This window comes from Magallana gigas, chromosome 3 (genome assembly GCF_963853765.1).
Source record: "Magallana gigas chromosome 3, xbMagGiga1.1, whole genome shotgun sequence".
In the NCBI taxonomy this organism is placed as follows: Eukaryota; Metazoa; Mollusca; class Bivalvia; order Ostreida; family Ostreidae; genus Magallana; species Magallana gigas.
The window spans coordinates 2,606,117-2,619,949 of NC_088855.1; the positions used below are offsets into that span (position 1 = coordinate 2,606,117).

Here is a 13,833-nt window from a genome sequence, read left to right on the forward strand (position 1 = left end):
AGCGGTTAGCACTATACGAACGGACATAACATTTTATCATGATTTTGATATAACAAATAATAAAAAATACTTGTACTACATATAGTGCTACTTTTTGATGCCTATAGTATAACAAAAGCATAAAAATATCCAACTTTTTAAAGACAGCATTCTACTGAAATTTTTGCACTTTTATGCTCATCGGTGATTTTATTTAGAAATATTGAGAAAAAACCCCCTGTATATTTCAAAGAAAAACTTTGGTTTAATAGTGTATCTCATTTCTTTCTACCTATAAAAATAATATCATATCAAAATCTTCTTTAAAGCTGACATAAGTTCATAAATATGCATTATTCCCCTTTTATTTCCGACTACCGCAATATTAGTTGTCGATTTCTATTGTTCTGCTTATCACTACACATACCCTATATAAGGCCGAGAGCACTATCCATGCTTCACCGCATTCAGGTATTTCATACACCCGAACACGTTACCTTGGACGAAAAAATTTGTAAGAACGCGTTTTGAACAAAAATAATATGACAACCACTGCACTGGCAAGATATATCCAATAAACGACGAAACAAGAAAGACTGAAATTCAAGCGCAGATACTTAAAAAAACTTCGCTAATTGTTGACCGTTTTCCTGTGTTTGTTATAACATCGCACATGCGCAAACCACACACTGTGGCAGATCGAACAATGTCAATTATCGCATGGATGTTAGAAACGGGGCATTTTTGTATGAATGGATGGAAACAACGTTACTTTCTTGGATTAACTATCACTTAGCCACATTGTTGGATGTAGTGTCGCCGGGGTTTTCAAGAAGATGCAGACGTTATGCACTCTATATGAACGGCACACATGTTCGATGTGCATGCGAAGTAAGGCAGCACTGTCTGTGCAAAATAATTCGGATTCTTTGGACATCCTTTCAAAGACTAAATATATTTTGTATTTCATTGATTGTTGTTTTCTTTTTACTTTATTACTACATTTTACTACAATGTGTAGTTCATGCATTTAGATGTCTTTGCAACGTGAATGCCTCGATCGTAAAGCAACCGACCGTAACTTTCTCAACCGGTATATATACCCCAGTGGCAGTAGAGGAGCGATCAAAACTAATATGGCGACCAAATGCTTTTATTTGGATTCATGTCAGATTTAAATACAGAGTTTTTAATAATGCTTTTAATAATGCTTCATTTAAAATACAAATTAATATGCATAACAAACTCACTGTAACTTAATAAATTTCAGTCACATGTCAGCTGTTCAATAACATCAATATAACCACTTTGATAACTTATTGTATTTCATTATAATTAAATACCAAAATAATAAATAAATATTTTTTCATAGAAAAACAAAGGGAGTTTTTAGAGCTGCACATGCATGCAACTTTCAGGAGTCAGAGTTTGCAATAGGGTCGTTAGGATAAGTATAATAGTATCATCAACAGACATAACAAAACAAATCACTTCATCATTTTATTCCTGCTGTATTTGCACGAGTTTTGTAATCTTCTCCATGGCTTAGTTTTATGTTATAAGTATACAAAAATAGAAAAGTGAAATCCAGTTTTACACAGAATAGCCATGCTACAAACACGTGTTCTACAAAACTCCAGTAAACTCGATGTTAGTGACATCATATTTTTGACTTCGGTGAACAGAAATTATTTCAGCTACATGATTATACACTTTACTACCCCCAGCATTACTCAACAGGGTTTAACCCTATACTTGAGTAAAGAAGCAAACGATCCTAGGTCTACACTCTACAGTCAACATATACACGTATGGTTCAAGATGATAATTATGTTTCAAATAATACATATGGCTTACCCATTTCTCTGAAAAGGTAATAATATGAAGGTAGATAAGCTATTCCAATACATAAACATGTCTTTTTCCCATTTTTCTTACAATGGAAACAAGACATTCAGTGTCATGAAAGTATCTGGGTCATGAGCAATGTTAAGGTCGAAGATTGCTGAGACATTAGGTTTTCTTTCACATTTTTTAAAGATGTATACAGCCGAATTCTTGGCTTCTATATGCAATATGGATGGACTTTTTTGTCTCCATAGATTCCAGGAAAAAAGAAGAGTTTTTTCCTCAGTGATGATTCGTACTTGGATACACTTACATAATGGCCCCCACCACTTTTTGCCTTGCCTTTACTAACAATATCATTCACCTGACAAAACAAAACTTGTTATATTAAAGACTTCAATGAAATATTTACTGTATAACAGCAATTAAGCTGTGCATTCTTTTTCATGTTTTTTTTGGCAAAAAACGGCCTCTGCTAAAAGAAGTACGTCACTTTATGCTAAGCATATAATTATGTTTGTAAAATGGTACATACAGATACATGTATGTGCAATTTTAAATCCACGTTAAAAAAATTCTGCCATATCGTTCCAGTCTGATTAAAATCAAACCTACACATGATAAGTTTATTTCGAGGATACAGGGGATATATTTATGTGTATTAATTCAGATCTGGAGTGTCAATAAACGCCGCGCCGACAATCAAAATACTGTAAACTCCTAATTACATGTAAACGCAAGGAACTAAAATGTCCGCTTAAAATCGCGAGAGGCACATATCATGGATTCTAAAATCACGCTTTTAATTTTCTGACAGATGTAAATTAAATGAAACAATGAAAAAAAAATTGTTGATTACGATTTTATATTCTCGCAATTTGGTGCAAAAATCGCGGAATTAAGAATTTACTAATAAAGAATATACAGTAAATGCAGTATTTGAAGGTTTGGTTTTAAACAGACTGATATCGTACACTCTAAATAAAATACGTGTACAGATTACTGCACGTGAAAATCGAATGGTTTCATTTGATATACTGTAAACCAATTTTAATCGTGGCGACTTATTTCGCGATTTATTGACAATAAATCGGTTCGCGATGACTGCTGTTCGCGATCAAGCCTTATCTAGACCTGTATTGTTATAAAAGCTATAGACAAAGGAATGGTTCGCAGCGAGAAATATTTTCGAAGACAAGGCTCTCACTAACCTTGCTAAAATTTCTCACACGCGAATAAAAGTTGGTTTACAGTATTCTTGTGAATTAGCCTTACCTTTCCAAACATTTCAACAAGATCATTGACATGGGATTCGGATTTGAAGATCCAAACAATGGCCTGCATAAACCAGGATCCAGCATCCCTCTTCTTCCACGACAGTGAACCTTCAAAAAGCAGGAAAATATTCCGACTTAACAGTAATTGGATTATACAAATATGAAAATATTCTTTTAATGTTTAAGTAATTCAAAATAAACTAGTGAGAAAACATGATGTATAACAAAGCATTTCTTGACTTCTCTATCTACATAGCTTTAGTCACGTATTGCTTGACTTCGGCCTTCGGCTTCCGTTAAAAAATCATTGACCATGTCATAGTATAAAGTCAAGAATACACTAAGGCATCAGAGCGGAAAAATCATGCACAACCTACCTTCTGGAGTGGAGTAGGCCACAAGGAAGTCACATTTAGAATGGACAGTTTGTGTGGCGGATATACTGAGCTCCCGACCACCATCAGAGGCATTCAGTCTATCAACATGATCACCGCCCCCGTCACCATGTGATCCGCTCCCACCAGGACCTCCCGATGAACAAACCATTTGTTTCTTGTCTATACATTCAAATAAACATTGTTAATATTAAAGTGTTCAAGGCTTTACTAAATTACCAACCTTCACCAACCACTTTTAAATCAACACAGTTTTCGAATCAAATCCTTCAAAGAAAGGTGCATACGTTTGAGAACAACGCTCAGACTTGAGGAAAGCTGACAGCACTGGATAAGGAAAACTTTGGGTTTTTCATTCATTTCCGGACAGTTGTGTGGCTCAAACATCTCGGTGAGTGTTGACACAGGAACAGATTCTCCATCAATTCCACACACTCCTTTTTCGTCACCATGAGTTAGAATGATAAAAATGAAACAGTCACTGTTCTTTATCTTGTCACACTTGCTGATAGATTCAGTCTTCTTCCTTATCTCCTGAAAAATATACACTAGTCAGTTTTATGCAGTACAGAAAAAGACACATTCAATTCATTATCAGCAGATTATGGAATAATGAAGAAAGTGGAACAATTCAGATACAATGAAATAAATTTTTTTTACACGTTGGATCAGGGGTTTAAAGATTTGCCTTCGATTGTATTAAAACATGAATTGACATACAAATAGCTTAGGTCTATTTTTGTTGTTTGTCATCTGGTACTGGCGCATCTGGGTTTTTTTTTTTTTTTTTTGGTTTTAAAGGGGAATAACTCTTCTTGAATAATGTGGTATTTACGTCGGGCTCGGTGCCACTTAACAATAGAACTCAATTAAACTGAACACTAATCAGCGCCTTTATACCCTTGTCCTGGAGCCGTACAGACGTGTTTCTTGGGACTGAGGACCTGGGCCATCTACCGCTGACCTTTTGGTAAGCTTAAGTGTAGATTTATATTCACAAATATAACAATATGTTCATTAAAAATTTTTATGGCATTTTCAGTTCATTTTGATACAGAAGAAACTACCTGTAAATGAACAATTTTTGATAAAAAGAAAGAATGACTTACCTCAGCTGTTAAATTATTTTCTACAATAACTTCAAAGTGAAGGTCTGTGAATAACTTTGTTAGATCGTCTCTATCAAACTCTGTTCCATATCTACGAGGAAGGGCGTCAAATAGTTCGTTGTTGATGAGGTAAACCAATCCTCGACGTTTTCGTCGCATACTGTATACCTTATACAGAAAAAGATCCAAAGTTGTTGTAAAATAAGGGTGTTAAAAATTGAAAAACTGCTACTTAATCTGAATTAACATGCAGAACAGTTTACTGTGTAGAATAAAGTGTATATATCAAAAGTGATTTTGTTTTTTATCCTTTGATAGAATCATCAGAACAAGTAGTTTTCATATTTTTTGAAATGTGGAAATGTTTGCTATATGGCATTTCTAATAGCTCTGGTAAGTGGGTTAAATTTTGCTTGATTGGTAGAGAGCCGGACTGCATGCAAGAGGACCTAGATTCATACCCAGGGGAGGCAATATGTTTCTCTGTTACATATATACCTGACAAAATCATTTCACCTGTGGGGGATTATGATTCTATAGGTGTGATGGTACAATAACAATATTAACATATATGCAAATAAGAACATGCACCCCAGTATATATCATCTACTATAACATTTTAATCACAGATGGAGAAAAAATCTTAGAACAATACCTCCTCTGTGTTGTTGTACTGTAGAAGGCAGCAGGGGTCGTTAGGTTTTAAAAAGGTCACATGTACTTTCTTCATGTCGAAATGTTCCTTGTGAAGGGGAGGCCACTCTGTACAAGAGAGATGAACTTGTTAATACAGTCATTTGACAACTCTGACTGTCAGAAATTTGATGTATTGGTAAAACATACACATATTTTTAAGAATTGTTATTTACAATAATTGTCCAAAGATGTATGACTCAAGATTACAAATTCAAACTATTATAGGAGAAAAAATGCTAAAGATTAGCAATTTCATTTTGACTAAATATCACCTAAGGGTGTCAATTTGTCCTATTGATATCATGTGAGACAGAGATTCTGAGAAATGTTTGCCTTAGCCTTTTTACCTGATGTGACCTTCTGCACAGCATGCTGTTCCTGGGCTAACAGATAGGGAGCCAACTTCTTAGCACACTCTTCGTTGCGTGTCTCCATGAAGGCATTAAACAAACACTGGGGCACCCTAGGGCCTCGTACCATTAGTACACGCAACATCTTTTCTACTTGCTTGGATAGGGTGCACTCCGCCTATGATAACATATATCGATGTTTCATGCGTTACAGTATTATACCTATACTCGGGCTGAAATCGGTCTTCTAAGTCTTCTTTACAAATTACACGAGAAATAATTTTTGAAATCTAAGAAGTTTATCATAAATATCAAACATAGTTTTATTTTAATATAAGCTGATTAACCTTTTCACATTTCGTAACTTCCATTCACAAAGGATAAATTTATCAACAAAATAGCAGGTGCCACCATTACTATAGGCCCAAGTGATGATTTATTTATCTTGGGCGAAGAGCAGCAGACAGCGGTTTTAATGGGATAAAAACGTTTTTCATTGAGTTGATGAGGAATATTTAAGTGTGAACGTGATTTTTGACAACATTTGCAACATTGTGTGGGAGGAGTTGCGTAACGTATGTCAAGTAAATTGTTTTTTGATATTGTTTACAGATCGTGTCCTACTTTCGATTCTTCCCTTATGTATTATTTATATTTATGTCAGAGAGTGTAGAGCGGATACGATGCCCCTGTGCACCATTTTCATATAATAAAGCACCATCTTAACATAAAAAAGCACCATCTTCATATAATAAAGCACCTTATTCACATGAAATAACCACAGCATCATATAATAAAGCACCATTTTCACATGAAATAGCCATATAAGGCAGCTATGGCGTTCCATATTTCTTTCTCCCTTTTTAAGTGATTTTAAATGTTCTATACATTATAGTATAACTATAACCAATTGGGCTTAAATCAGTACTTTTGAGCAAATTTATTGTTGTTTACAAAATTATTTACGTACAGTGCTCACGGGACCCGAAGGCCCAGGTGAGCTAAAAAAAAAGTTCCACACTGTATATGGCGTGAACATCAAATAATTGTGATGCAACAGTCATTCAACAACCGTTATGGTGCTGATTTTTTGGGAATTTCCGTGATATAGGGGGCATTTCCTACCTGTATCCGCGCCAAATGATCGTGGGTTATGATCGGAGGGTTGGTTTCCTCAAACAGATATAGCATAACATCAAGAGGGTCAGCGGTGTTGTCTTTGAAGTAGCAATAGTTCCTGCGAATAGGATCTTTCCAGTCGTCCACGTCTGCCATAATCTGATATTTCGCTTGGTTTAAAACGAAAGTAGATCATTAAGTTTATCAAAGGTTGCCAGACAACCTGCCCCACTTGTTTCGGTTTCGATTTCAGTAATTTTAAATAGAAAAAAAGTAAACAGTGTGTTATTATTTAAAGTTCTAAATACATGATTTTTTTCAGATCCCCTTTAATTCAATTCAATTTTTTTAAAATGAGATTTGATTTCAAAAGGTGACTTTTATTTTATTTTATTAAAATTACGTGGTTTTGCCATCGTATCAAGCAACGGGTTTTGTGTCCTTTCTATTTTCACAATAAAATGGACACAAAACCCGTGGCTTAAGACGTCGTTGTTTCATTTGGTGAATGTATGGTGACATTATTTTTGTGAAATTATTTTGCACTTTTTAAAAATATACTCATCTTGTACTCTAGAAAGGTCTAATGCTTTTTTAAATAGCGAGAAATTTCTTTAACAAGGCCTTACTAGATGCTGTCATTAGACAGTAATACCCGCACCAAGTGTTTGCCCCTAAATAACACTGTTTTGTACCAGTTTAATTATAAAATGATGGCCACATGCAAGCTCCGGTAATACATTTAAAAATTATAATTTTCATAACTGAAGAATGAGATCCCTTCTTATATGACACATGAGCAGCACTTTATGTGCAATTTGGGGTTTGAATTGAATTGAATTGTTTGCAGAGAATTTTCAGTTAATCAATAATCTTAACATTTCATGTCATAGAAAGTATAATGGTCTATATAATTATTACAAACAAAATTAAAAATTCAATTATGCCCCCTCCCCGTGGCGGTTGCCGGTTTTAGATTTGCTTCTATGTGCCTACATGTACATCATCGTGTGAACAGATTTAGAGAAGGGGTGGGAGTGAGGGGTCCAGGACCCCCCCCCCCATGAAAATTCATTTACATCAATTGTAAAATTACCAAAAATACACCTTGGACCCCAATGCTCTTACGGACATGTAAACGCTCTAACCCATTGCGCTTCAATGTTAGGTAACATTATTTGGGGGGTGAATATTTAATATACTTTATTGTTTATCTCAATAGGAAGTATACATCACAATATGCAAGTGTCCTGCACAACCTTAAAGCTGTTATTTACCTAATAAAATAGTGCAAGTGGATTTGAAGAATAGGTCATAAAAATACATGCATGTTACAAATAACATATCTTTGTCTGAAGTTACGTACACAACACAGGTCTGCAGGTCTCATTAGCGGGTACTAGTTTTACCCAGCTCTTCGATTAGATGGGTTCACGTGTTTACATACATGTCTGTGTTTTCCATATCCAGAAAAGGATTAGTTAAGATCAGCTAAAGGAATTCATTATTGTGTTTTAATTGGATTATCATTATGATGTTGACCAATGAAGGTAAGCATAATACATGTATAAAAGTAGCAGTAGCAATTATCATTTTTATATGAGAAAATTATAATAGGAAGGAAGGAGTAGTATTTCTTTCTTAATGTATTATAATGCATCAAATACAATGTAGGTCATGATCTTATGGGACTGTTTTGACCCCACGAAACAGGAAAATATAAAATATCTTCTAATGCCATTATGATGCATCAAATGGTGTAAAGTACATTAATGACCCCCAGGTGTTGTCTTCAACCCCCCCCCCCCTCCTGCCTTTATGAAATAGGAAATGATGGTACACTGTATATTTTGTTAACTTCTGAAATCTGAGATCCTCATCCCTTAAAACCATATAATTTATTCTTGCTATTTGTGTCATTGCGCGTACAATTGTATATAGATTATGCCCCCTTGGAGACACCCTGACACTCTAGAACTAGAAATAATAAAGTATTTTATCTTATTCATATGTTATAGTATTGTTTTATCCATGTGGGTAATTCTTAGAGTAATGACGTCACTGCTTTGTTTAGGAGACTTTACAATTGCCCCAAATAGGCGAATACACATGCATATAACATTTTGTTTATAATTAAATCTTAAAAATTGAATTAAGCAATTTCCAAAATGTTAATGTGCATCAGGAGAGTAAAAGCAATCAAGAAATGATTTAAAATTTGCTACTGTACAAATATAAGAATGTATTAAGAAGACTGAATCTTTAGAACCAAGTTAGATTGGGGGGGGGGGGGTGAATGTGGAGTAAAAACATTTATAATTTGAATCATTTATTGTTATTAATTTTAACTTGTCAATGAATACTAGTTATTGATCCCAAGGTAGAAATATGACCTCTGATCATATCTCAATAGATCATTTGTCAAATATGCAAGGTGTAATGTAATCTTTTTTAAGAATAACAATTTTTACCAGTTTAAAAAGGACACCCAAATTATATTTTGATTTTAATAGATCATTCGACAATTAAGGGGGGGGGAGAACAGTTTATAATTGAGTTTGTTTGGGGATGAGGGTTCCAAGTCATATATTTGACAATTGTTTAATGTAATTTAAATAAGACGAAGCCATACTACAGTCATGAACATGAATAGTATAGAATAAAACACAAACTAATACATGTATATATACATAGGAAGTATTACAAAACATAGATGATTGATCTATATCTGGGTTCTTAAATTGAATCATATATCATGTACATATTATATTATTGTTTCTTTGTTCAAGGCATTTCAGAGGGTATGTAGGTCAAGATCCCAAGTGCTCTTTCTGAAATTATCAAATATCATAAAAACCATTGAGATCCCCACCTTAATCCAAAGATATTATTCCTCCTTAGGTCATGGCACATCAGAGCATTATGGCATGTAAGTCATGACCCTAAGGTGTCATGCTGACCCCCTTAGAATCAGAAATTGTCAATTATCTTTAAATTATTGATGTTTGATGATCCTATCTCTATTCATTCTTTATTATTAAGTCTCCTGAATGAAATTTGGAGACTAATTGTTTTTGTAAGGTTCTTAATACATGTATTATTATTCTTCGTCTTCTTCTTTTTCTTCTTTCCTGCTCTGAACTTGTTTCTCAGAGATGGCTGAACAGAATTGTACAAAACTGTAGGATATGATAGGCCTGCATATCTAGTTGTGCACCCTGGTTTGATTTTTCTCATTTTGGCTTAGACAACTACTTTTCAGGGGGGGGGGGGGATCAAAAGGGTGTGGGGTCTAACATTAAACCTTGTGGGAAGAATCGTAGACTCTATTGTAAATGGTAACTTGAAAATGGAAAAAGATAATAATATAGGGTTTTCATAATCATATATTGACTGTTACTGGCAATATATAGGGTTTATTAGATCTGACCCCTGAGGTCATTCCCATCCCCCAGGAATTTGAAATTACCATATATCTCAGAAACTGTTATAATCATGACCCCTAAACCACATATATTCATGTTTCTGATGTCAAGGGGCATCAAATGTTATGTAGGTCATGGGCCCTGTGGGTGGTCCTGACCCCCTCAAACAGCAAGTCCCTTAATATCTTCAAAACAGTTGAGATCCCCACCCTTAAACCATATATATTCTTGTTCCTTGTGTCAAGGGGCATCAAACGGTATGTAGGTCATGGGCCCCGGGGGTGGTCATGACCCCCTCGAACATGAAGTGCACGAATATCTCTAAAACGGTTGAGATCCCCACCCCTTAACCATATATATTTTTGAACCTTAAAGGGCATCAAAAGGTATGTAGGTAATGGGCCTCAGGGTTAAATTCAATTTTTCAAAACCGTAATGCACATCTATGGAACAGTTCCTATCATATTCCAAGATATGATGTGTCTATCCATTAAATCATAAAAGGAGTTCTAGGATTTATGGGGTTTTTTTTGAGTGATAAACGTCAATTTTCTGCTACTTTTTGACTCCCTGGATGAAATTTTAAATTTTCAAAACCGTAATGCATATCTATAGAACAGTCCCTATCATATCCATTAAATCATAAGAGGAGCTCTTGGATCTATGTTGTTTTTTTAGTGATAAACGTTAATTTTCTGCTACTATTTGCCTCCCTGATTGAAATTGAAATTTTTAAAACCGTACTACACATCTATAAGACAGCCCCAATTATATCCCAAGAGATAACGTAGCTACTCCAAAAGTTGTAAGAGGAGTTCTGGGAACCATACTTTTTTTGCAAAAAAACCCGTCATTTTTTGTTGCCCACGGATCCTCTTATTAAAAAAAATTTTGGAACCTGATCACACCTCAATATTGCACCCCCAATCATATTCTAGAAGATCATTTGGCTACTGCCAAAAAAGATGACATTTTTGAAACCAGTTTTTTTGTAAAAAAAAAAACAAACAAAACAAAACAAAACAAAAAAAAACCCAAAAAACAAAAAACCGTAATTTTTCAGCCATTAAATGACCCCCAGGACAAAATTAAAAATTCCGAAACCTTATTGCGCATCTAAAGGATACCCTTAAACATAATCCAAAAGATGATTTGTCTACTGTTGAAAATGTAGGAGGAGTTCGAGGAAGAAGGTTTTTTGTGAAAAACGTCATTTTTTACCAATTATTTGACCCCCAGGACTAACAGAGAATTTTTGAAACCTTTTTACAAAACAACATGATATCCCAAATCAAACTCCAAGAGTTCAGTTTGCTGGTTTATAAGATGTAAGAGCATTTTGAGAAAGTAAAACGTGACAGACGGACGGACGGAAGGACGGAAGGACGGACGGACGAACTGACAGACGGACGGAACAGGGTAACAACAATATACCCGAACTTTCTTTAGAAAGTGCGGATATTATTAACAAATATGATCTTTATGAGTTAGTTGAGCTTTTGTAACTTTAAGCGCAAAAAGTCACTTCAAATAAAATAAAACAATAAAATCTTTTCTATCACTATAAAATTGGCATCGTTTTTCAAAAAGAAGTTAAACACCTCTTCCCATTATTTGGCATAAGTCAGTGTTTGAATGGAAAGTACTGACCTTTAACAAAAAATATATTGGGTGTGCTCATACCCAATAAAAAAAACAGTATATTGAATACAAGTGTTTAAAACTTTCTATTTCTAAAACAGCTTATATGAAAAGAAAAAAATATACATATACTAATACTTACTACGTTGATGTACATCGGATGTCTTTGTTTGGCGTGGTTGTGACGTACATTATTTCATTTTCGATGAGCACTACATGCAGATATGTTAAGCCGAAGTCTAAGATACTTAGAAAAAACGTCAAGATTAAATCTGAAAATTCGCAATCAAAATTTTTCGCGAACTTTACTAACAACCATCGTATATCTGAAGCATGAGAATTTTGCTTCATTCGGAATTCTTATAATAATAATAATAAAGTCTTTTATTTAGACAGGATATCAAAATTAGTGACAAAGTACCAGTTTACATTGTGGTCCTGTAATAAAACATATGTACATCAATACGTAAAAGACACATAGATAAATAATGCATATAAAATATTCACACTCATCAATAAATATATATGCACTGATTTCATAATCTTGTGATTGGAAAAATTTTTTTTTACAATAGTGACAATTATTCGGGGGCTATTTTTGGCATTGATGTTATTACCCAATACAGGGGAAATACCCCTTCGTAAATTTTGAAAAATTACTAACTCAACATTCCTTTTATTTGTATATAGTTATCATACGAAGTGTTATTTTAGAAATATGTTAAGTAAGACATTTCCTATAAATAAAAAATAAAGTAATAGTTTAAATTACATTAACCGATATTTAATTGCATTTTAACTCTATGACTTTTAACTTGTTGTTATAAGATTGAACTTACCTTCATGAGATTAGGTTTACTTGCAACTTGAAAATACAAGACATAAATATTCCATAATCAGAACGGTCTTGTTATTGTGAAGATCATGCACACCCCCCCCCCCCCCATACACAAATGATTGTATAAAATGTGCTTTAAACACTACGATTCAAAGTGACTAATGGAATTCACATAACTCACACCAGGTGGGAATAACTCTGTGTAAATTTTTAATGAAGAATCTTCGTTCAAACCCTGTATTTTTTAAAGTTTTGTTCCGCATGCGCATTTTAAAATATTGACGATATTGCTAAGAATGGAAGTTAACAAACAGTAGACACCCAGCTATACTAATATCATACTTATTGTAAAATCTGAAACAATATTGGCTTACTAGGGGCATTCCTTCTTTACAGCAGCATCATAATTTTATGCATAATAGTTGTTCAATAAATTGCACTTTGAATAAAAACTTGCTATATATTTCATACATTGATCAGATAGAAAGGTGAAAATAACGATTATTGACCCAAAATGCAAGAAATTTTCTCATTCGACAAATGTTGTTGGTATTTGATGATGAGGTATTATATACAACCAAGAGAAACAATATGGACATGGATACAAAATAAGCCAGGAAACGCGTGTTAATTAAGTGAGGCGTTTCAATTTAGTTACTATAAATAAAGAAGTGTTAAGTTTGCTTATATTTGTTACATTCAAATTTAACGAAATTGAACTTTTGAGATTTATAATAGATTACTGATTACGAATAAGTTTTAATTGGTAAATTCTAATCTTCCAATGTAATCGTTTTATTTCACATAGAAATTCTCCAAATACGTTTTATATGTAGGATTACAAAAACTTATGAACAGAAAAAAAACATCTCAAGGACACTTTACAAATGCACCTACATTGTACATGTATATATTTTGTCATCATTGTCATCTTCTAGTAGGGTTTTCATAACACGTTCCTGAATGAGGAAACATAAAGAAGGAAGGTCTGGGTTTACTTTTTCATGCATGTATGCTCCTTAGAGGGATAAGTGTTTTAATACTTCATTTTTCAAAACTGTTGAGTGAATGAGGCGATTTTCGGAAACGTTTGCAAGATGCACTTTATCGGTTGCATCTACATTTTTTAATAAATTAAGATTTATAAATATCTTAT

General features: G+C 33.9%; 1 protein-coding gene across 1 annotated transcript; it reads right to left on the minus strand.

Annotated features, from left to right (window-relative positions):
- Positions 1 to 1,207: 1,207 nt before the first annotated feature.
- Positions 1,208 to 6,997, minus strand: LOC136273522 (caspase-6-like). Its single transcript, XM_066078055.1, has 8 exons — positions 6,780 to 6,997; positions 5,652 to 5,832; positions 5,264 to 5,370; positions 4,609 to 4,776; positions 3,787 to 4,033; positions 3,482 to 3,661; positions 3,103 to 3,212; positions 1,208 to 2,191 (listed from the first exon to the last, which is right to left on the minus strand). The coding sequence occupies exons 1-8, from the start codon at positions 6,927 to 6,929 to the stop codon at positions 2,045 to 2,047; spliced, it is 1,290 nt and encodes a 429-aa protein (XP_065934127.1). The 5' UTR covers positions 6,930 to 6,997; the 3' UTR covers positions 1,208 to 2,044.
- Positions 6,998 to 13,833: the final 6,836 nt, after the last annotated feature.

Bases quoted from the DNA above. Each gene is read 5' to 3' on its own strand.
- LOC136273522 (XM_066078055.1), bottom strand. From the start codon at position 6,929: ATGGCAGACGTGGACGACTGGAAAGATCCTATTCGCAGGAACTATTGC. The intron at 4,777-5,263 runs GTATTGTTCTAA...TTTCTGTATAAG, and splicing joins AGTACAACAACACAGAGGAG to GTATACAGTATGCGACGAAA. The intron at 3,662-3,786 runs GTATGCACCTTT...TTGAATGTATAG, and splicing joins TCTGAGCGTTGTTCTCAAAC to ACAAGAAACAAATGGTTTGT.